The sequence below is a fragment of the Periophthalmus magnuspinnatus genome, chromosome 12 (assembly GCF_009829125.3).
Source record: "Periophthalmus magnuspinnatus isolate fPerMag1 chromosome 12, fPerMag1.2.pri, whole genome shotgun sequence".
In the NCBI taxonomy this organism is placed as follows: domain Eukaryota; kingdom Metazoa; phylum Chordata; class Actinopteri; order Gobiiformes; family Gobiidae; genus Periophthalmus; species Periophthalmus magnuspinnatus.
The window spans coordinates 2191992-2215849 of record NC_047137.1 but is presented as its reverse complement, the minus strand read 5'-3'; the positions used below and the strand labels follow the sequence as shown (position 1 = coordinate 2215849).

The window sequence follows — 23858 nt, the reverse complement described above, 5'->3', positions numbered from 1 at the left end:
AGCAGTGATTTGTTGAACCATTACTCAGTTTTTTAGTACATTTAATTAGTTTGTTTAAAGTTTTCTTTGCGAGATTCACAGTACACAGGCGCTTACTCTCATACAAGATAATGCTTTTGGTGTCACCACAGCAATCCTAGATTTAAAGGACTCTTGTGAGCTCTGAGCCACGTTATAATGGTGTTACCTCCTCAAAAACATTTCTGGAGTTGTGCTTGTTTCATTCACACGTTTAAGTAATCCCATTTAGCAGGCTCTCTGCATCCCCAAAGCTCAAATTGTTCTGTTCCACTGATCAGCTGTTTTAGCCTTGGTCGAAATATTTTAAATGCTGACTCTGAAACAGAAAAATTAGGTAAACAGTGAAACCACAGGGACTCTGCACACACTCACATTTATCGCTGATACACACTTGGATCAGACCATAGACGGTATATGTAAATAGACATAGCTAATATGCTAGCTGCTACTTTCCAAATAGGAAGTTAGCATGGGTGGCTCCAATTCAATTTACATAAAAAAAACTGTGGCCCTGCTCTCTGTAACTGCTGCTGTGAGCCGCCTCATTTTGATCTTAAAATGTCCATAATAACGCACTCTACATGATGCTGGTAGGGGCTTTACCTTCAACACCCATGGTCATAATTGCAAATATGGACCTCGGCAACAGACTTGACTCTATCACTACTCGCTTCGATGAGCTTCATTTTACTGGAGCCAAACTCTGTGAGTGACATCACTCTCACTTAGTCCTCTTTATACAATCTATAGATCAGACACAGGCAAACTTTTCTCTTCTTAAAGAACATGTTTCTGAGTCTGAATGTTGAGGAAATAATTATTGTGGTGAAAACAACAGCTCTACAACAGAAATGAGACAATAAAAAGCAAAGAAACACATTTTGTCTGTTATTCTGTTCATTGAATGTTGAGAGGCATTTTTCAAATAAAATGTTGTCAGTGTATAACCTCTATAGGATAAACTGTATGTCTAATGTGATGTACTCTGTGTCTAGTTACAGAAATGTGAGACGAGTAAGGCAGATGAGGCTGACGAGGATCCTCAGATCGCTCACACAGAGAGGGTGTTTGGACCCAAGAGTCTGGTCCTGGTGTCACGGCTTGACCACACAGAGGTCTTCAGGGTAAGCTTGCAGTCTCCTCAGTGGTGTTGTAGAATAAACTGTAGTAGCCCAAAAGCTGAAGAGGTATGAGGCTGGAGTTCTAACACAAAGGTTTATTTACATCCATACAGGATGCAGCACCTGGAGACATGAACACATTGTGATAGTGTTGACCATTCCATAGTCTAGCATAGTCTGATTGGTTGATGCTGTGCATCACATGCCAAAAATTCTGCTTTTTCAACTTTGCCATCTAACATTTTGGATGCACGGAGGTGTTAACGCTCAAGACATGCAGCATCAAAGATTCATCGTATTCTGACACTTGAAAACGTGGCGCAGAAACGCAGGGCGGCCTAGACGCACGTCCACCATAAACTTTGCATGCAAACTTGACACCTGATGCCCTGGTGTGAACAAACCATTATACCTCTAATCACATAAGCCAAGATAACAAGGACCGATCTGGTAATGGGTCGAAAACCATAGAAATATTTGTAATAATAATTCGGAAACAATTATACATCATGACGTTTTAAAGTTTGGGTAAAAAATCTAAAATGCACCAATGACATTCAAATTGGCATTTCTGATATAAAAGCACATTTTGGTTTGTTGCAGTAAAAGTTAATGCTGCAAACTAATAATCCTTTTAGCAGTTGATTAATTCTGTTGAACATTGAGATCCATTTTTAACCCAATAAAGGTGAAATATGGTAACTGAAGGCTTCTAGATTTTGAATTTTAGTAGAAGTAGTGTATTACTGATGAAAATCAGCGATTGTTTATTTTTTGACATTTTGATTTAATAATGCCACTGTGTTTAAAAACATCCCTCATTTGTCCAGGTCTGATCCATAGTAAACAAAAAATCAAAACTGGACAAAAAGTTTGAGGAAAAACAATTGGCTGCTCATCCACGTGGCTTCTTCAGTTAAGTTCAGATTGCTGGTGTACACTGCTGTATATCTATCTGAAGGGAGGAGTTAATTACACTAAGTGTGAACTGAATACTGTTTTATTTTGTCATACTGTCATATTGTTCAGGCCTCAAATGGGTGCTCTCACACCCATTACCATACTGGCTTGCACTATTGTTTTTCTTGTTTAGATTTAGGTCAGAGAATGACATTTTGTCCATTTAACAGAGTTGAATTTTTCGTTTACTATTTTCATGTGTGTGTTAGAGTATAGTCCTGACAATTATTCTGTTTATAGCTGCTCCTGTTTACTCTACAGAACTGTCTCAGTCTGGTATACATGGTCCATGTGGAGCGCCTCACTGTTCCTCTGGAGACTGTGGTGGGGAACCTACTCACCTGTGTCATACCAATCGCTGGAGGAGCCCAGGTAAAATTCACAGATCTAGATCTAACCATAGATGCTCAGACCGCGCTCTGGTTTAGGCTGGCAACCATGCAGTTTGCTCTAATTCCTGTTTTTGTGTTTTGAAACTCTTCGAATGTCCATCGTAAAGTCCCATTCACACCATAGACTATATACAGAAGTGGGCTAAGGGAGTGAAGTTCATCGAGGCTAGAAGTTATAGGGGCAAATTTGGGACCATGTTCCATATTAGGAATTCTGATTGCGAATTTTACATTAGGGTGCAGGTGCTTAGCAATGCTGTCAATCAAACCTGTTGCTAACGCTAGCAGGAATAACCTCAGGGAAAGAGGATGCCTCCTTGATCTCTTATTAATCTTAAAATATTTATTAAATAGAAACCCCAGGAACATGTAGAGTGAGTTAATATGAACATTTTAAGACTAAAATGATGAGTCTGAGAGCCACAGTTTCAGAAATGCAACACGTTTTCAATAGAATGTGAATTGGAGCCAGACTCGATGCCAGAAGCACACCCATGCTCACTCCTGGTTTGGAACACTCGGAGGTTAGCTATGTCCATTTATATATACAGTCTATGATTCACAGATTGTTCCCAGTAAACTGCTGGGTACAAAATGCCAAAACTCTCAGCAGTGACCCCCACTCACACATGCACCAGTCCCAGAACATCTGCTCTGTTCACACATAATCTGCATTTGGCTGTGGTCCAATTTCCTGGCTTTATTCACACACGAGCATCCCCTGAATATTTACCTAAAAGTAATTTACCTGGGAAATGGTCAAATTAAAAATGCAGGAAAACCAGTTCCTGCTTCGTTCACTCATGACCCTGTTCTGACAGAATGCAGGTAAATTCCTGGGTCAGGCTGCATGTGTGAATGGATCTTAAGACTTCCATATTTGTATCTCTATGATATGAATAAGCTGGATATTTGTAACACATTGACTAATCTGAATTGTGTGGAAAACTGTAGTCTTAGTTTAATCAGACTCATTCACAGTTTACAGAGATGGGCAGTAATGAGTTAGTGCTTACTCATCAAAAACATACCTGGCATTGTGTTTCATTCACGTGTTTGAGTAACCCTTCATTATTAGTCTCTCTACATCTCCAAAGCTCACAATGTTCTGTTTCACCTTGTGATGCCATGAAGTGGCAGCTTTTACCTTTAGTTCAGTAGAGATTGGCAATTCCATGGCTGAAATCATCCAAATGATTCTAGTCAAGTTGTAAGGAGTTTAAAAACACAGTGGAGCACTTCCTGCATTACCACATGACATCACAAGGTGAAACAGAGTGTTTTCTGTGAGAGAGAACTCATACACATATATATATGTATGTATGTATATATATATGTGTGTATATATATATATGTGTGTGTGTGTGTATATGTATATATATATATATATATATATATATATGTGTGTGTAGTACAAAAAAACAAAAAAAAACAGGTGCATGTCAGTATACTCTCAAATTGTGTTCCCTTTTTCCTGAATCATGCGACAGTCCAAAACAAACTCATTATCTTTGTAAAATGAAGTACAAATCTTATTTTCTGTAACTGGAACATTGCCATGGTACACTTCCTCAATGATAAAACCGTTTAGGTGTTCTTCAGCTAAGATTAAAAGAAACCTTCCTGCCTTCACTCTACTTTCAAATGAAATATGTTTAACTTCTGCAACAAATTAGAAGTTAACCTTAAACCTTACGCACACACTGCACTATTAGACTACATAAGAGACAGCAGCACACAGCATGGGCCTTGGTGGAACCATAGATGCCCAGGCCTTCTGCAGGACCACCTCCTCCTCAATGATTCTGGACAGGGGACACTGGAGACATAACCCAATGCACTTAGATCACTCTGTATGATGCATCCCTTGTAAAGGAGAACTCGGCTAGCTCTGCTGCTGCACAGTGGGATAATGGGCCTTATGTTTGGTCGGTTGAAAGTCCTGCTGAGTCAGAACCTGTAATAAAACTATTACAGGTTAGGCTGATATTAGGGTCACACTGCATGTCATAAATATTATTCATATTCACTGGCCATTTATATACTTACAAACTGCCAAATTAAATCATCAATAGTACACATTTGAGAAATGCTTATTTTTCCCATTTAATATGTGATTTCAATTGGATCAAGATTCATCTTGCAGTCCTCATTATTACTACAAATTTCAATAGGCAATGCAGCATGTCCCATACCAAATAGTAGTAGTAGTAAATAGTAGTAGTCTGTGTTGGTAGCAGGTCAGATCTGTGTTAGGTTCACATTTATGTCATCTGCCTTTGATCCATTTCATACATCACCTGCATCTTATCAGCCACCAGTTCTATGACCCGGCCAGTGTTTCTGTCATACAGAAGGCTGCAGATGAGAAAAGAAACATCAAACATCTTAAACAGTTTTCTCATTATTATATTATTAGAACTAATGGACATGAAAAACAGACACAGGTCTCTAGTCTCTAAATCAGTGTATAAGGACAAATCTGTTGTATCACTGTCCATCATAAATCTGACGAGTTCAAACAGTGTTCTTTACTCTTTAATTTAAAAACATTCAGGTAAAAAGCAGATTAATCACAGAATTAAACGCATGGTGCGTGATGTGATATGGGAGGGCACAAAGCATGTTCAGTTGTGTCCTTTGTTCACTGCCAATGTCCATGGCAACGCGGGCCACATTTTTGGACTGCATTTGTGGGCTGCATGAAATGGGACAGCCTTGTTGCACCAATCATGACTCTGGCTTTCAGATGCAGCCGTTGAATTGGTACAAGGCTAGTGACAATAGTTCCATGTTGACATTTGCATCTCTTTGTTTGGATTCTTCATTCATATTTATATTTTTTGTGATTTGAATAATTGCCTTAACTACTTTTTTGTTTTTGGATCCATTCCTCCCATCTCTAACTCACTCACGTTTCCAGTGCATTGTTCATCTAGTTTTGTCTGTGTAACCCTGTGTTACAGAGTGAGGACTCCTCTTGTAGTTTAGACTCTCTGTCCTGTGACTGGCTGCTCACCTGTCTTCAGGTAAACTCAGCCTCAACCAACCCCAAATCATCAGACCCAATGCCTGGGGTGATCGATCCAAATGTCTGGTGATCAGTTCCTAAAACTAGGGCTGCACAATGCTGTTGCGATTCGATTTGCAATTTATGTTGAGAATTCACATTGTAAACTACTCCAGGACCATTGACATTTGATAAAAGACTGAACTTTGTAGGCCTGTCACAGTAACATATTTTGGAGTATGATATATCGCTACAGCGAAATATTGCTATAAGCAATAATATGGAAACTTCACTGACACAAAATTGTAAACCTATTCATTATTCATCATTAAAATCCCGATCTGCAAAAAATCACCCAACTATTGAGAAGAAATTCTAAACACAATATAGATTTAGTCCCAAAATATATCATTCCAGTTTTCATATACATATAAGACATATAGTAATTATTGTGACCTGGAAGTCTGAACTGTTAAACTAATCCCATACATTTCAGAACATGTTTGTAGAGGTCTAAAGTTCTTTTTTTTTTTTTTTTTTTCCAATAAAGAGACATAACACCTAAATAATTTCAGTCTTTGAGAGTCTGATAATTGCAGCTATACTCAAATAGCATTTTTGATTTGATTGCAATATATTGTGCAGCCCTTACCTCAAACGTGTTGTGTGATCCGATCCTAATGCCTGGTTTTGATCAGCTCCTCTGCTCTTTTCTTTGGGAATGTGGCTGTCTTCACTTTGAATCATGGCTGAATCAGTGCTTCACCTGCTTTTCAATGATTTTTAAAATCCATGTAAATCACCAGAGTTATGTGTAAAAGTTAGAACACTCATTGAAACACTCAAAAAATACGTAATTGTGATTTTATGATTAGGGCTGGGTATCATTAGTTCTGTGTTATGTGTTTTTTGTTCTCTATGTCGCCAGGGACAACAGATGGAAATTTGCATACTTGTTATAATCTGGAATATTTGCACTGCAATTATAGATATCCATTAATATGCTTCTGTCCCTGTACAGTAAACAAAAAAAAAACAAAAAAAAAATGAATGTGGTAGAAAAAGGTTACTACTACAAATAAGTTGGTGTGTAAAACCAGTTCTAGTGCTCCTCTGAGAACACATTTCAATGTCTAGTGGGTCTTGGTAGAGCACTATAGAAAGCGACTGGCACAATCACCTCAAATTAATGATGAAAACAACATGAACACAATTATTCTTATTTATATATTCATTCGTTACATTTGTTTCATGCGTAGAAACACAACATACATTTGGTGCATTTGTGACATATTTAATTTCAATTTTCAAATCAACCAAAACTGGACTGTAAGTCCTTATATTGAAAAGAATGAAAGGTACCCAGGCAATTTTTCACTGTCATATGTCCTTGAGCATTGACTCCATTGTGCTAAATACACATTTTTATGATGTGATGAAATGCTTAATAGTACAAAATTCCAATGAGTGTCCTAACTTTACCACATAACTGTAATTTGAATAATAATTTTTAAAAACTCCTGGCATCTTACCATAATGCTTTTGGATTCAAATCCTTTAATAATATGTTTGTAGAGATCTAAACTACAGGGTTATCGGCTTTTACACGTGGATACACAGGGAGGACATCTGACATACAGGGACATTTGGCTCTGACATTATATTATCTAAATAATTTCAGTTATGCTTATTTGAGTTTCAGCATGCAATTTAGATGGATTGTTGAGTCTTGTTTTGTGCATAAAGCCCTTGAATAAGTGTCCAAATGTTATATTATCCATATGGCTGCACAGTCACTACACTGTATTCTGCTGAAATAATTGGAGGACAGAGAGAGACTGCTTTTATAACACGACTGTTATAAAACTGTTTGCAAATATTATTGAATTATTTGGCCAAGATTTGCATTTATTTTCATTTTCTACTGAATTCCATATTGTTTTTAACACTTTACTTTCTCTATTAATGTGTTTTAAAGATGCACTATGTAACTTTTCCTGTGGATGATCCACCACAGGATTCTTTATTTGGATCCCCATTAGCTTCAACAGACTTTCGAGGGTCCCTCAAAGAGTATTATTATTGCTTGGTCTTGAATGTTCCACAGTATGACGTTAAATCTCACTATCTTTATGGAGACAAACCGATGACGCTACTAGGCCCAAGTTACAAGTCAGATCTGCGGAGAGGTGCTTGCAATAAGAATGTTTGTTTTTGAAGGAATTTTTAATAGCAATAATAACACCTGTAACTGAATAAATGAAAGATGGATAAGTTTAATGCCATAGTGTGTAACATTTCAGACAAAAATAACATCTCCATGGTGACAAGCACGTGGCAGGCCCTCTTCTGAAAAAGCTACATGGTGCCTCTTTAAACTTCAGAGCAACTGAAATCAATCATTCATTAATCTAAAGTTGTCTATATAATTTACTATTAAACCCAAAATATGTTTTTACTGATGATTTTGTTGTTATGAAAAAATACCTTAAAAGTGCACTCTGTAACTTTCCTGGTGGTGACTGAAACATTTCACAGTATTGCATTAAAGTTTTCTCTTTTTGTATTCAATTATAAGTATTCTTATTGCTCAAAAATGTCATCAAAAAAACAGGCATTCCTACTGGCAGCAGGGTTGCCTCTCCGTAGATGTGACCTGTAATTTCACATGCATGTCTCAGTGGAGCGATAGATGAGTTTAATTCCATACTGAGGAACATTTCAGTGATAAGTAACAAGCAGGTGGCAGTCCCTCTCCAAGTAAAATTTAAAAGTTCCATATTAGCCTATTTTCTGATCTATGTTCTAATGTTGTTGCCTCATCACAAACATACCTGAGGCTGTCTTTAGTTCATTCACAAAGGTTTATCACACAAACCCTGCATATTTAGGCAGAGTTCTTCTCTCAAACAGAAAACGTTTTTGTCAGAAAATTTACACAGTGCACTATTTATTCAAAATAAGTATTTCAGTAAAATAATTTTGTTTTACCAGAACAATTTGACCTCTCAAAAAGCGTTCCCCATCTATCATAGTATTTTATGTCACAGTCACTTAAACCTAGGCTGTTGTCCTAAAGTCACCCCTCTGTTCTCATCTGTGAACTCACATCTAGACACATTTCTGAATTTACAGTGGAGTGTTCAGAGACTTAATCCAGAGAGGGCGTCCCCAGGTTAAATCACTTATGTAGTTTAGAGTAGTTGAAGTCAAATATTTTGTCCTTCAATGTGCCTGAAGTTACTGGAACTCATTTCACTCCCCAAAGTAAACATGCCCTTTTCATTTGTGCTCAGAGATTTGAAAATTGCACAAATGGAGGTCATTGTCACTGTAGTGATACACACGGACATGATTAAACTGGTCTGTATACAGGCCTCTCCTCCTCCACGCCAGAGACACTTAAGGCCTGCAGGTTAAATGTGCAGTAGGTAACTTTTCTAGTGGTGGGTCCTATGCTGGTCTCAATCATAGACTGTATAAAGCAATGGACCAAGTGACGTCACCACTAGCGCTCAGCTGCAGTCAAATGAAGCTCATCGAGGCTAGCAGTTATTTGTAATTCCAACTGCGAGTATTAGAGCAACCAAAGAGACCATCCAGAGTGAGGCTGTTGAAGCTAACGTCCCTTCCTGTCCGCACAGGTGTTTAGCACGAAGCGGATGCTTAGCGGAGCTGTCAATCAAACTGTTACTAGCGCTAGCAGGCGTGACCACGGGGAAAGAAGATATCTGATTTGTTTGTTATTAATGTTCATATGTTGATTTACGGACACAATAGTGAAATAAAAACACCAGTATCATGTAGAGCGGGTTAATACAAACATGTCAAGGTCAAAATGAGGAGGCTCACTGCAGTTACAGAGAGAGGGGTGACAGTTTTTCAATGCAAAGTGAATTGGAGCCACACCACAACAAACCAGAAGCACAGTATTCAAGTACTAGCATATTTATTGTTCGTTGAAATGCCTTGAAAAAACATGTATTCTTAGAGAGCAGGATTGCCTCCATTGCTTCTACTGAGATAGACTAGTTTAATGCAAAACTTTGGAACATTACAGACAAAGCAAAAACCTCTCCATGGAGAAAGCAGGTGTCCTACCTTCCAACAGGAAAGTTACATTGTGCATCTTTATTTTTTAATTATTTGTGTACCCCTGAAATATCTGTGTAATCCCTCAGTCATTTAGGTCTGATCCATAGCAAAAGAAAAATATAAAATCTGTCAACTGGACAAAACGTTGTAGGAGTGAAGATGTGTCGTTGCTTATCCAAGCCGCTTCTTCAGTTCTGACCTGAACTTTTCTTTTGCTCACCATCCTCAGAAATGAACTAAACATGTTCAGTAGTTCTAAAAGCTTGAATGCAGTTGTGGGTGCAGTTGTGAATAAATTATCATTACATCAATATGTAGCCCCATGTTTTCTCTGGTGTTTGGTCTTTGGTGGTGAAATTCTTCTGTACCTTTAAGGCAAAACTGTGTCTTGTCATAATTTCATGTGTGAGACCCAAGCATTGATTTCTTACTGAACATACAGAACAAAAAAAAAATAATGAAGAACTTTTTAGTCACCAAGTTATGATTTTTGCTCAGCAGTGTAATCCAATGTTACCTGTGTTATTCGTTTTTTCGCCAAGCTCTCCATGTTCGCTTGACATTGTTGCAAGCCAGTCCTTCCTTTTTTGTAGCATTCGATCTTCACAGCTGCATTATTATTTGTCCTGTCTTCAAGTTTTTGTGTGTAAATATTTCAGTGTTTTGTCTTGTTTCTAATCCTGTGTATGTGTGGTTTTCCATGTTGCTTTTTGCAGCCGGGACTTGAGGAGAGAGAGGAAAGTTTGGTACGACTTTCATCAAACTGAAGATAACCACGCACCTCCAGCTTTGCACAGCACAGACATTTTGTGACATCAGCAGTCATTAAATTTTTTTCAAATTCTGCTATTTCAATATGTGAACAACAGCGTAATTGGATCAATCAAATAACTTCGATGGATCAGTCAAATAGCTTAAACGGAATGCTCAGTAACTGTAAGATACATGAAGCTGTCAGATCACATATTGAAAGTTGCCCATGTTACGTTTGCTGCTAAATGTGTTGAATTTTAAAGATTTAAATTGGGATATTTTTTGGGTTAAACGGTTGCCCACAAACCAAAAGATCACCGTTCAGATCTCACCTGTTATTTAATCAAAACTAAATCAATACTCCATACTGTTTGATATCTCTGAATAGTGATATATAAAACAAAGTTATGATCAGTGGACAAGGAACATAAAATAAATAATACAATGAATTAATGAATGTATTTTATTATTGTGTCTTGCATACAAATATGCCCAGCCCTTAATGGGCTTAAGACACCATTAACAAAATACAACGGGCCAGTTGCCAAATTTGTGTTATAAAACAAATGGACTCATTTAAAGAAGGCTTACAATTTTATAAACTGCTTCCTTGAACATTTCTTGTTAACTTTTCCTTGGAGCTTAAAAGATTTTCCAATTGTCTGATCCAACGCACTCTCTTGGCTCTTGTTTTGGCTGTTTTCAATCACACCTCTGTTCACTGCGATGGAAAACTCACAGCTCATTCATTAAACTCTGCTTTTCACTGAAGGTCACGGCTCGTCTCCTATTTCCACCACAGCTTTCCGCTAATCTCAGTGATCTCCTGTGTCTATGGCTGCTCCTTATGAGACATAAACCTCCTCTTCTCCCTGATGAGTCTTATTCAACGTTTTCTTATGGTTTTTATTATGTTGTTTTTGCAGAGGACCATCACTCTTGGAGCCGGGGACAGACAGGTGATCCAAACACCTGTTACAGACTCTCTCCCTGTGAGTGGCAGCAGCGTCGCTCAGCTCTTCAGGCAACTCGGTATGGAGCATTTAAAGGACCTAGTAGTTATGCTAGATAGGTTTGGTTCCCCTGACATCACAGCATAATTTAAACTGAGCTGGAGACAGGTCAAAATTCTCAGATGGAGTTTGCTGTGTAACTGCATGTTTGGTTTGCTCTACCTCTTCTTAGATAGAGATACCAAGTGAACTGAAATTGTAATTAAAAATTAAATGCACTCTAGTGATGAAGTTTTTCACTTGTTGCCCACTCCCTCATATTAATAGAAAGTTACTAATGTTTAACTCCTAAATCCTTTTCCCTCCCATTCCCTCTCTCTCACCCTTTCTTTCTCTCCCCCTCTTCCTCTCCTTCTAATTCCCCTCTTCTCCCGCTCTCTCCAGGTATCGCAAATGTACTTGGTCTCTTCTGTGCGGCTCTGACTGAACATAAGATCCTGTTTTTGTCGAGCAGTTATCAGAGACTGACTGACGCATGCAGAGGGCTGTTAGCCATCATGTTCCCGCTCAAATACAGGTCTGGATAAAATCTACGCTACATACAGTACTGCCATTACATTAGAAAGGATTGATCTAACAGTTCAAAATATTACTTGAATCAAATTAAGATACTAGATTTTGTAGTAATAAGAGTAAAACATAGTACTAGAGCTGTTTAGTCTATTTTATTTTGATAAGGATTTCTTTGGGACAACAGCAGGTAGGAGAAATGAGTGAGCTGAAGATTTGGTATTTTTGGTATTTGTCTGTAAAAAGTCAAATTAAAGTCACGATTCACAAGTTTAAACTGTCTTTATATAAATACACTGTTTCCCAGTACTTTTTTCTGCATACATAATATTTTTTGCATGAACTCCCCTTGCAGGTGTCTCGTGAGTGCAGTTTGGGTCAGATAGATGGATACAGAATTTTTGCCATACCCCTTTTTTAGTCAACCAATTGATTGGCAGCACATGTTTAGTCGACTACATCGCTACACTGTTCAGTGATATAAAATGTGTTTAAATCTATGGTTATTAAATATGTTTACCTGATTGCAGCTTCACATATGTCCCCATTCTTCCTGGCAAATTGCTGGAGGTCCTGAGCACGCCCACCCCCTTCATCATTGGAGTCAACTCATTCTTCAAATCAGAGACACAGGAACTGGTACGTCCACTTTCTATTAGTACTGTTACTTCTGGTTCAGAAATATTCTACATATTTTTGTTTGTGAACTCATTTCTGAGTCTTTATATAGAATTTATCTGTACAGCCTGAAAACATCCATATGGGACCATTCCTAGTTTTAAGATGCACAGTGTGGAAAATGCAATGCTCAGGTCTAAAGGTAGTTTAAAGGCCCTGTTATTATATTACACAAAATTGACCCCTCTGAGCTTTAAGAAATATAATGTTATAACGTTGTTACCGCCTCCTCTTTGAAAATATACCTCGGCCTAAATATGCAGGATTTGTGTGTTAAACATGTGTGAATGAAACAAAACACAACTATGTGTATGTTTGTGATGGGGAAACAACCTAGATCAGTGAATAGAGTAATATAGGCTCTTTAAAATCCCTGCATAATACTGGATAAAATTGGACCTGTAATGTTATTTTGAATCACCTGTATTCTTACTGCTGTCCAAAACATAGTAAATCATTGGTGCTTATTTTGAATCCCTAAAAACGGCTTGGCAATATTTTTGAATTAATATAATGTATGGTGTTTTATATTTTGGATTCAAATGTGGTAAAAGCAAAATTCATTAATTTAAAATGTATAAACTATATTTTTCATAATTTGAAAAATATATAGCCATAGATATAATATTATATATATACATACACACACACCTTTCTGCAGAACTCAAGAATTTCACAGTCTGAGGATCATTTGGTCATCTGATAATTAATTTGAACAGATTCCTCATTAAAATAAATCCAGGAATTCATCTTAAAGCGACAACAAAATGGCATGCTGTACTACATGTCATATTACAGTACTGTGGTTCCCCATTTATCGCGGGTGTTACGCTCTAAAAATAACCCGCAATAGGCGAAAGTAGTCAGCTTTCATTTTTACAATTATTATATATGTTTTAAGGCTGTATAACCCCTCACCACACACTTTATACACTTTTCTCACACAGGCATTAACATTTTCTCACATTTCTCTCTTGTTTAAAAACTCTCAAACTTCAAACCTTCGTATAGTACATCCCCCTTCCTTGATGATCCCTTTAAATGTGTTGTTCACTTATGCCTCTGCTCCAGCGGTATCAGCAGAGGCAGCCTCTCCATGCAGAGAAACACTTTTAAGTCCAAAGCATTTCTGAAATTTGCCAGTGCAGAACGTTTCATCGAAATTGTGGGTTTTGCCGGGAAGAAAACTTGCACACATACATCTCTTCAGAGTCACACTTCTAGTGATCGAACATTAATGTAAATTTGGCAAGCTGAACACATTCTGTACTGTACAGGAGTCAGGAGGAGATTGATTGTCAATGGTCTACATTCCCTTAGCCAGTCAGGACGCACAACACAATGCTCATTCATACGCTTTAAAAAAAAAGCATGCGAAATTGCACCAAAAAAGAATCCACAAACAGGGAGACTGTGAAAGGTGAACCACGATATAGCGGAGTGACCACTATATTACCTAAATTATCCATGACCCTATGTGCAATGGTTCAGTTCAGTTTTAATCTCACAAACAAGACATTTTTATCCTGTGCCAAGTTTGACCACCACTCTGTGCCTGCTTTAAATTCACCATCAAAGAATATCGGTGTTATTACATGGTGATGAGGTTTGTGTGACACTGCCATTTTAATAAAACCATTTTACATTTAGATCACGAAACAATCTAGGTTTTATCTTTTACTATTTCAGCTTTTTACAACATTGGGGTTACAGGTCAGAGTTTATCCATTGGGAGATCTAAATATCTGAGGTCTTATAATGAGACATTGTTGAGAGTAACTTTAAATACAGCAGTACTACTGTCGCCTTATATGTGATGTTATATTGATACTTTGCAACATACCCAGGTGGGTGAAGCTATCTGGAATCACTGCTCTGTCTGAAACTGTTACTCAAATTAGATTTTAATCTGTGCTTAGTTTAAACACAGTGTTACCATAGAGTACTGACTAGGCATGGGACAAATTTGGTGTCACGATGGCCAAAATAATTGTGATTAACAATTATATCACGGTGATTATAAAATAATATGAATAATTATCATTTGAATATTATGAACAGGTTCCCTATTTTAAACAGCTGTTATAGAATTGTACTTTGTTGAAGTGAAAACAACAGTGATCTAGAAGAGATCATCAGGGATATGTAGCTTTTTTCTGCACATTCTGGTGATATAATGTCTTTATTATAATTATGATTATGATTATCTTTATTGGACATTATCACAATTATATAAAATGTTCCATGAACGACTATTGTCTACTCGTTTTATTACAATCAATTATATTTTTAGTGTCCCATCCCTAGAACTGACTTAGCTGGAACTACAGCAGGTTAATGTTCCAAGGTATGGCATTAAACTTATCTCCTTGGACACAAAAAAATGGCACATCCAAGCCAAGTTACAGATCAAGCCTGTGGAAAGACCCCGCTACATTAAGTATGCATGTATCCATTGTATTTGTTTAGTAAAATGTGGGTGTATATATTCGGAATTTGGTCATGTAAATTTGTTTTTTTATAGTTATATTTAAGTTATGGTATCATAATCATAGCAATTAAAAAAATCTACATGTATGCCTATGTTGGATGAAACAAGTCATCATACATTCAGTGCTGGTTTATGTATTCTGATGCCTACAGTACCTGCACTATTACTAGTTCATTTAAAACGGTTTGCAGTGGTCCAAAGTTATTCCTCATTTACCTTATGCATAGAGCATCATAATGATTCACCACGATGAGTTTCTAAACACTTTTCAGAACTCTCACAGACCAGAGCGGAACTCTGCTGTCATGCTAAAGCTAACTGCAACAAGCATGCTAATGCTTATGTCCTGAAACTCAGACAGTAAAATGCTTTATAATTGGATGTAAACAGTACAGTACACAGCAGACATATTTTGACCTCTGCTTATACAATATGTCTGTACTGGACCAAAAATGTGGCAAGCATCAGGTACAGACCCTTAAACTTGTGTTTTGTGTGTTTTTAGTTAGATGTGATCATCGCTGACCTGGACGGTGGAACAGTGACGATCCCTGAGTGTGTCCACATCTCTCTGCTGCCTGAACCTCTGCTCCAGCAAACACAGACTCTGCTCTCTATGGTGAGGAACTGGGATCAACATTCAGTTTGTGTCTCCAATACTATCTCATATTATTGGGTCCAAATGTGTTAGTCATCTGCTATTTTTTATCGTAATATAATGTTGTAATATAATTTCGTAATACAATGTTGTAATATAATGTCGGAATATTTTTACAGCAAAGGGATTACAAGGGCTGCAAAATAATTAGATATTGTTTTAATTAGACTGTGGTTGAAGAGGGACTAAACACCTAAACTTCGTCCTTAGCCATATTTCACATAGAGCTGCTAAACTGGGCAGGGCCTGGAGGAATAAAGGGGAGAGTGAGTAGGAAGGAGGAGTGAAGTCTGGAGGACTAAAGGAGAGTGTGAGGGGGGAGAAGGGGCAGGGTCTGGAGAACTGAAGAAGAGGGCAAGTGGGGAGAATGGGCTAGTAAAGAAAAGTGTGATTGGCCAAACAGGTATTCACACGTCAAACTCTGCCCCTGCATCCAGGTGTTTGTAATCAGAAACACCTGGCTGTAATCAGAGCAGTCTTGTGTGATGTCACGAAGTATTTAAAATTGGAGCGACCACTTTAGACAGCACATACTTAGATTTTGTTGGCACTAAAATTGCCAAAAAAATGACTAGTAACAGTGGATAATGCTATTAAAACACCATATACATAGATTTGTAGCAAAAACGTTTATTTAATATTTAGTTGTCCCTCAGTCGTCCAGGTCTGATCCATTGTAAAAGCCAAAGTAAAATCTGTCAACTGAACAAGAAGTTGTAGGAGTGAAGACGCTGCTCATCCAAGGTGCTTCTTCAGTTCTGGTCAGATTGCTGGTGGACACAGCCTTGTATCTATCTGAAGGGAGGGGCTAACTACACTGAAACGGTAAACAGCTATTGTTTACGATTTCAGCTGCATTCAGCTTTAATGGGCCTGCTGGCTCTATTGTTCTCTTTGTTTCCTTTGTTTGGTTTGGGTCTGAGGATGGAGTTATATTTGGGGGGCAGGTGATGTCTAAGGCCCCCGTTCCTGTTCAAGGAAGGATTGCCTTTCCTAACAAAATTTGCTTCTTTAACTCTCCTCAAACCTTTTTTTTTTTGGGCTAAGGTCTGTACCTTACCACCTTCAAAGGAGTGGTTAGTGGCTTTGAGATGGAGATGTACAGCGGACTGGGGTCCAGAGGAGTGGTGTAAAGCTCACTGCTCTCTTTGCTACACTAAATGAAGTTGACTACATTACTTTGTTGATGGCTTCGGTTTTTGTCCTTTGGGTGAACGAGTTTCTGTCTTAAAGTGTTTGTAGGTTTGAAATAGACCGGAATTTCAAACTGAAAATTCTCTGAAGTTTTGGAGTGTAATGAATAGTTACGCCTTCTCCTTCTAGGTTCAGAGTTCCTGTTGTCCTGGTTTTTTTTTTAGCTCTCTTAGATCTCTCTTAGCTTTAATAAGGCCGATTTTGGATATGCACAAGCAGAGAGGGCTTTCTCCACATGTTGTTCCTCCTTCACTTTTCCCTCTGTGTTTGTGGGCACCACTTGAGCTCTGTGTTGTAGTGTACTGATAACCTGATCTCTGGAGACTTCAGTCATGCATCTCCTGCACTTGTCCTGCCTACGTACACACATCATGTCACCTGCCCCACAAGAGACAATAAAACATTGGACTTATTTTTTGCCAACGCCAAGGGGGCTTACTCTTCATCCCCACTGCCTCCCCTGGGTAGAGCTGACCACAACATTCTCCATCTGGAGTCTGTGTATCAGCCCATTGTGCACAGACAGCCTGTGGTGAAGAAGTGGACTGCTGAGAGTGAGGATTCTCTGAGAGACTGCTTTGACACCACAGTGTGGACAGAGCTCTGTGACCCACATGGAGAGGACATCGACGCAATGACTGATTGCATCACGGACTACATAAACTTCAATTCAATTAATTTTATTTTTGTAACGCCCAAAATCACAACAACAGTTGTCTCGAAGGGCGTTCATGTTTTGGTTGATGGGGGAAACCGGAGAACCCGGAGGAAACCCATCCAGACACGGGGAGAAACATGAAAAACTCCACACAGAAAGGCCTGGGCGACCCGGGGATCGAACCAAACCTTCTTGCTGTGAGGCATGAGTGTTGCCACTCAGCCACCGTGCTGCCTACACACAAGAAAACTTCTGTTTTGAAAACATCATTCCCTCCCAGACGGTGCGGTGTTTTCCGAACAACAAGCTGTGGATTAACCCTGACATAAAAGCTCTGCTGAAAGAGAAGAAGAGAGTTTTTAGGTCAGGGACCAAGGAGGAGCTGAAGGCTGTACAGAAGAAGCTGAGGAGGAAAATCAGGACAAGCCAAGCCAGCCATAAGAGAAGGATGGAGCAACAGCTACAGGAGAAGAACATCCAGGGGGTGTGGAGAAGTCTAAAGACTATCTCAGGCTTCAAACCACCTCCTGTCCAGACGGAGGGGGACCTGCTGTGGGTGAACGACCTCAGTTCTCACTTCCTGAGATTTGGTCAATCACCCACCCCTCCCCCCACCCAGCTGCCTTCTCTTCAGCCCACCAATACACATGGACTCACCCATCCTCCCAGCCTGCCACTGTCATTTTCTACAGCCCAGGTGAGACTGGAGCTCAAGAAGATCAGACCCAGGAAGGCAGCAGGACCAGACGGCATGAGCTCCAGTCTCCTTAAGTCCTGTGCAGATGAACTGTGTGGAGTTATGGAGCATGTCTTCAACATGAGCCTAAAGCTGAGGGTGGTACCACAACTCTGGAAGACTTCCTGTGTTGTACCGGTGCCCAAGACGCCACAGGCCAAGGAGCTCAGCAGCTTCAGGCCTGTGGCTCTAACATCTCACCTGATGAAGACACTGGAGAGACTGGTCCTTAGCCACCTCCGCTCCACCGTGAGCTCAACGATGGACCCGCTGCTGTTTGCGTACCGGCCTGGCATCGGAGTGGAGGACGCCGTCATCTACCTGCTGCACCGCTCACTGTCTCACCTGGAGAACCCCGGCAGCACTGTGAGGATTCTCTTCTTTGACTTCTCCAGTGCTTTCAACACCATCCAGCCACTGCTCCTGAGGGACAAGCTGGAGACCGCCGGGGTGGACTGTGACCTGGCAGACTGGATCCTGGACTATCTCACAAACCGGCCCCAATTTGTGAAAGCCAAGAACTGCGTGTCTGATCTCATGACCTGTAGTGTGGGGGCGCCCCAGGGCACTGTCCTCGCGCCCTTTCTTTTCACCCTTTACAATGCAGACTTCAGACACAAGACGGGCAGCTGCGTCCTGCTGAAGTTCTCTGATGACTCTGCCATCATTGGCCTCATCAAGGATGACGACGATGTGGAGTACAGAGGACTAACACAGGACTTTGTGGACTGTTGTCAGCAGAACCACCTCATCATCAATGCAGAGAAGACCAAGGAGATGGTGGTGGACTTCCGCAGACGCCACTCTACTGCCCCCTCAGTGAACGTTCAGGGAAGGGACATTGAGAGAGTGGACTCATACAAGTACCTGGGTGTTCATCTGAACAACAAACTGGACTGGACTCACAACACAGATGCACTGTACAGGAAGGGCCAGAGCAGGCTCTATCTCCTGAGGAGACTCAGGTCTTTTGGAGTGAGAGGGCCACTCCTGAAGACCTTCTATGACTCTGTGGTGGCATCAGCCATCCTGTACGGTGTGGTCTGTTGGAACAGCAGCATCACAGAGAGGGAGAGGAAGAAGCTGGACAAGGTCATCAAGAAGTCCAGCTCCGTCTTGGGCTGTCCTCTGGACTCAGTGCAGGAGGTGGGGGACAGGAGGGTTAAGGTAATTTCTGGCTAAGGTCATTTCTATGCTGGGCCATGAGTCTCACCCCCCCTGCAGGACGCTCTGTCTGTCCTGGAGAGCAGCTTCAGTGACACACTGATTCACCCTCGCTGTGTGAAGGAGAGGTTTCGCAGGTCTTTCCTTCCTGCTGCTGTCACTGTGCTGTGCAATACTGGAATTTCCCCACTGTGGGTCTAATAAAGGCATATCTTATCTTAACTCTGAGTTTGTGCTGCAGTGGATGGTGTGAATCAAACTGCAGGTGTTGGTCAGTCTGGGTGAGTTTCCTGAAGACTTCTACCTGGAGACACCGGTCCTCTCCTCTCATTACTGCACAATCTAAGAAGGCCAATTTGTTCTCCTTGGCCTCTTCTGTGACCTTGATGTTTGAATCCAGAGCATTAATATGCGCAGTGAAGGGCTCCAGATCTTGATTTTTTATTTTGGTCCAGTTATCATCCACGTGTGGATACCAATGTGTGGGTGGAGTGCTTGGAAATGAGGCCAGTGCATCCTGTTCAACTTGTTCCATATATAGGTTAGCCATAATAGGAGAGACCGGTAATGTCCAGTTCTACTTTAAATGTATCAATGGCAAGATTATTCAGATATCATAACCATAAGAATTTTACCAGCTATAATAAGTAAGTGCTCTACATTTTAGTTTACATTTGAGAACACAGCTTAAATTCAGCCCAGTGCTATTTGAATTTTCAACATATACTTTTCTTCCTATCAAAATTAATTCTTTGATATACTCCTATTTTACCATATTGGGAATGGCATAAATACAAACCATGTAATTTAATTCTTATCAAGCTGCTTCTGTTTATTGTGGTCTTGAGCCATTCTCTTCTAGCTCCTGGCTGTTTTGTTGTTGTTGTTGTTATTATCTCTGTTCTATATTTAATTTAATTAACTGCAACAACACATTTAAGGTTTTTATTTGGTCACTTTTTATGCTTATGCAGAACTGTGATAATTACAAAATATATTTTGTTAATCTTATTATTTACAACACAGTTAACAGTACACAGTAACATAAATGTTTCACAGAAAGATTGTAGCAACATATTTGTGACTGAGACTTCTTTAAATGGGAAAAAAATACTATTTGCATATTGCCATAAGAATATATGAGGCTTTAATAAGGCTACTCTGACTTAATGCAATGAAATATCTTGCGTCTTTTACAGCTTCACCTTGAGAGAAATAAATACTTTTAATTTAAAATTACAGTATATAACTTTTTAGCAAAAAGACTAAATTAAAGCTTTTTGTCTCTTTTTGTTTCTTTTTGTTTGTTTGTTGCACTGAAAAACTATGGCTATTTTATTCCACGGTATGACTTCTCTTTTCATGGAATCATGCATGTGACACGCCACCTCCAGACAGTTACATGCTGTACCTTTAATAGTGAACATTTTGTGCAGGTTTTGGACCCAGAGTTGGAAGTAGCTGACCATGCCTTTCCCCCAGTCTCCAATCAGCCCTCCTCACTAAAAATACAGGTAAAGTTTGGTTTGAACTTAGCATCTCTCTTTAGTTTGAGTGTTTTTCAAATGTTCCAGTTGTGATTTCAGGACAAAGAGATCCGGGCCGTGTTCCTCTGGCTCTTTGCTCGACTCTTTCAGGGATATCGATGGTGTTTACACATAATCCGCATCCACCCCGAGCCCGTAATACGCTTCCATAAGGTACAAACAAAACAGCACTGTTAGATTTAAGTAATAACTAAAATGATGTTAGGAACTAAACAAAATCATGCTTCTGGGTTTAGGCCTGTCACAATAACATTTTTTAAGTATAATATATATAATATATCACATATTGTTGAAGTAAAAATAGACAATAAATGATAATATTGAAAATAATTTATGCCACTGACACAACCCAAGAGCAGATTTAAACCACAAAAACTATTCTGAATGTACAAATGGTTAAAAAACATGAACTTGCAATAAATAAACAGCAGAATGAAATCAATATCAGAATTGCATCTGTAATGAGTCATACAAGTTATAAATTCAACCTTTTACAGCTCAAATCTTATCCTATAGCCAAAAAATAACCCAAAAATTCCCAGTAGTGCAAAGAAAATGTACACACGAGAAATATTGACACAAAAAAATATTGTTCCAGCTTTCATATATTGAACGATAAGTTGCTATAGTAATTATCGTGACAGGCTTACCTGGTCCTAATGCCTACACCTGCAGGTAGAGGACACATACAAGGTTTTCTCTAACCCTAATCCTAGCTGTAGAGGCTGCAATAGCACTCATTAATGATTTGCTGATTGGATGGTGCATTGTCGTTGTCTGCTCTCAGGCTGCATTCCTGGGCAAGAGAGCCCTGTCAGAGGATGACTTCCTCATGAAGGTTCTGGATGGGATGGCCTTCGCTGGGTTTGTGTCTGAGAGAGGAGCTCCCTACAGGACCACAGACCTGTTTGACGATGTGAGAATACATGTGTTTGACTCATTCTGTTTGCATCTTAAATTGAAGAACCATATAGTTAGAGTGAGCTGTCAATGTGATGTATTCACTCAAAATGGTATCAAGAACTAAGTCCCTAAAATCCCCTAGTCCTTACTTAGTAAGAGGAACTCAGAAACAGCACATCACCTATCCTATTCCAGTTGTGATTCTCTCAACTTGGAGTCAGAGTCCGCTTGCTCTAAATCAGATTTATTGGACTTAAAACTGCAGTACTCCACTCCAGTTTCATCTGTCCTAAGCTCATGCAAACTTCGGAAAATGAATGCATGTGGACATTAAATGTGAGCCAAAGAGTTTGTGAGAGCTACCGACAAGTTGGACAGAGTTAAATACACATTTCCTCCATCCGCTGTGTGAAAATCAGGTACCTTAGCTTTAAATGGACAGCACAGTTGCATAGCGGTCAGGGCTCTTGTCTCATAGTAAGAAGGTCCTGGGTGTGAATGGTGGAGTTTGCATGTTCTCCCCATGACTGTGTTAGTTTCCTCCAAGTGTCCTGGTTTCCCCACCACTAAAACATGTAGAATAGGCTCCTCCCCTCTGGGGCCTGGAAAAAGAGAGAGAAAAGAGATCACAGTGGGACTCTTGAGTGGGGTCTTGATTGAATAAAGATTAAAGAAATAATTCAAATGATTTGTAGATCAGTCTTTCTGTTGATTGTGCAGCTCGTGGCCAATCAGGTGGAGAGGATTCGACAGGCAGAATGCAACCCACACAGAACCATGAGCCACATCAAGGAACTGGCAGAACAACTCTTTAAAAATGTAAGTCATGTCTTGTCATGCACTCGTATAGAGACTTAAAGTCAGCTGAGTAGTTTTGTCATTTATTTTACCTTCTATCCTCTGCCATTTTTTCCTTATATTGTCTTCTTCCTCCTCCTCATCTTCCTCTATAGGAGAACCCGTATCCCGTTGTATCGATGCACAAACTGCAGCGTCCCTCAGAAAACATCCAGACTCAGCCCTTCCCCTTCCCCCCACTTGACGATGTGGCTGTTCAGCTCTTCATAGACCACGCTGCTGCTAAACTCAAGACAGCACCCCCTGTGGTGAAGGCTGAGGTCAAGGCCATGGTGCCCTCTGGACCTCCTCTGGGTAAGAACTGGCAAATGATTTTCTGTAGATTAAAGGGATAATATGTAGCCTGCGCTCTTAACTGGCAGATAGAGAACACATACACATGGACAGGCCTCATGTAAATGCTCCAGAATTCACTCACTGAGCTACAGAGGCTGCACTAGCACTGAATAATGATTGGCTGCAGCTGCTGGGGTTTAGCTAGTGACCATTTAGATCAGAGAGACTCCTTTTAGGTTTAAAGAAAAGGGGTATTTTATTTCTATGGGGTATTAACTGCTAACACATAACTTATTTATTTCATCATGTTACCTTTTATTGTTTTGAGAATGCTAAATTCACCAAAAACAACATATTAACATGTTTTATAAGTTCCACTTTCGTTTTTGCTCTGGGTGGATTGTGGGTGGAGCAATGGACAGAATCTTACAACTAGCTGTAAAGAGGGTTTGAATAGGTAAAATGCAATTCAAACATGCATGAGTGACACATAAAACCACTCCAGGCATGTTTTTGATGAGGGAACAACGTTATAACATGGGAGAAAGCATACATAATAAATACATAATACCCTCTCTTTAAAACAACATTTAGCAACCCAAATGAGAGAGTCATTTAATAACTAACATCAAGGCTTCCATGTCCAGTAGTTTTTCATTAATTTCAAAGGCTAATGTTTGTTCTTGTTTCCCAGGTGACACGGTGGACAAGAACAGTCATGTGATGGCCAACAGTGCTCGCAGACTGGAGGTTGTTAGAAACTGTATCACCTACATCTTTGAGAACAAAATGCTGGAGGCCAAGAAGGTAAAGGCCATAC

General features: G+C 39.6%; 1 protein-coding gene across 6 annotated transcripts in view; it reads left to right on the top strand.

The window, feature by feature from the left end:
* Positions 1-23858, top strand: part of sbf1 (SET binding factor 1) — an 86799-nt gene that overhangs the window by 24565 nt on the left and 38376 nt on the right. For 4 of the 6 annotated variants that reach the window (XM_055225711.1, XM_055225712.1, XM_055225713.1 and 1 more), the window contains 14 exons: positions 1017-1145; positions 2364-2474; positions 5461-5523; positions 10316-10345; positions 11279-11384; positions 11750-11882; positions 12406-12514; positions 15550-15663; positions 20891-20968; positions 21041-21154; positions 21789-21917; positions 22625-22723; positions 22858-23056; positions 23733-23845. In XM_055225711.1, the coding sequence (XP_055081686.1) occupies positions 1017-1145; positions 2364-2474; positions 5461-5523; positions 10316-10345; positions 11279-11384; positions 11750-11882; positions 12406-12514; positions 15550-15663; positions 20891-20968; positions 21041-21154; positions 21789-21917; positions 22625-22723; positions 22858-23056; positions 23733-23845 (1527 nt within the window). The remainder of the gene's footprint in view (positions 1-1016; positions 1146-2363; positions 2475-5460; positions 5524-10315; positions 10346-11278; positions 11385-11749; positions 11883-12405; positions 12515-15549; positions 15664-20890; positions 20969-21040; positions 21155-21788; positions 21918-22624; positions 22724-22857; positions 23057-23732; positions 23846-23858) is intronic. The other 2 variants (XM_055225715.1, XM_033976088.2) reach the window with 1 other exon arrangement.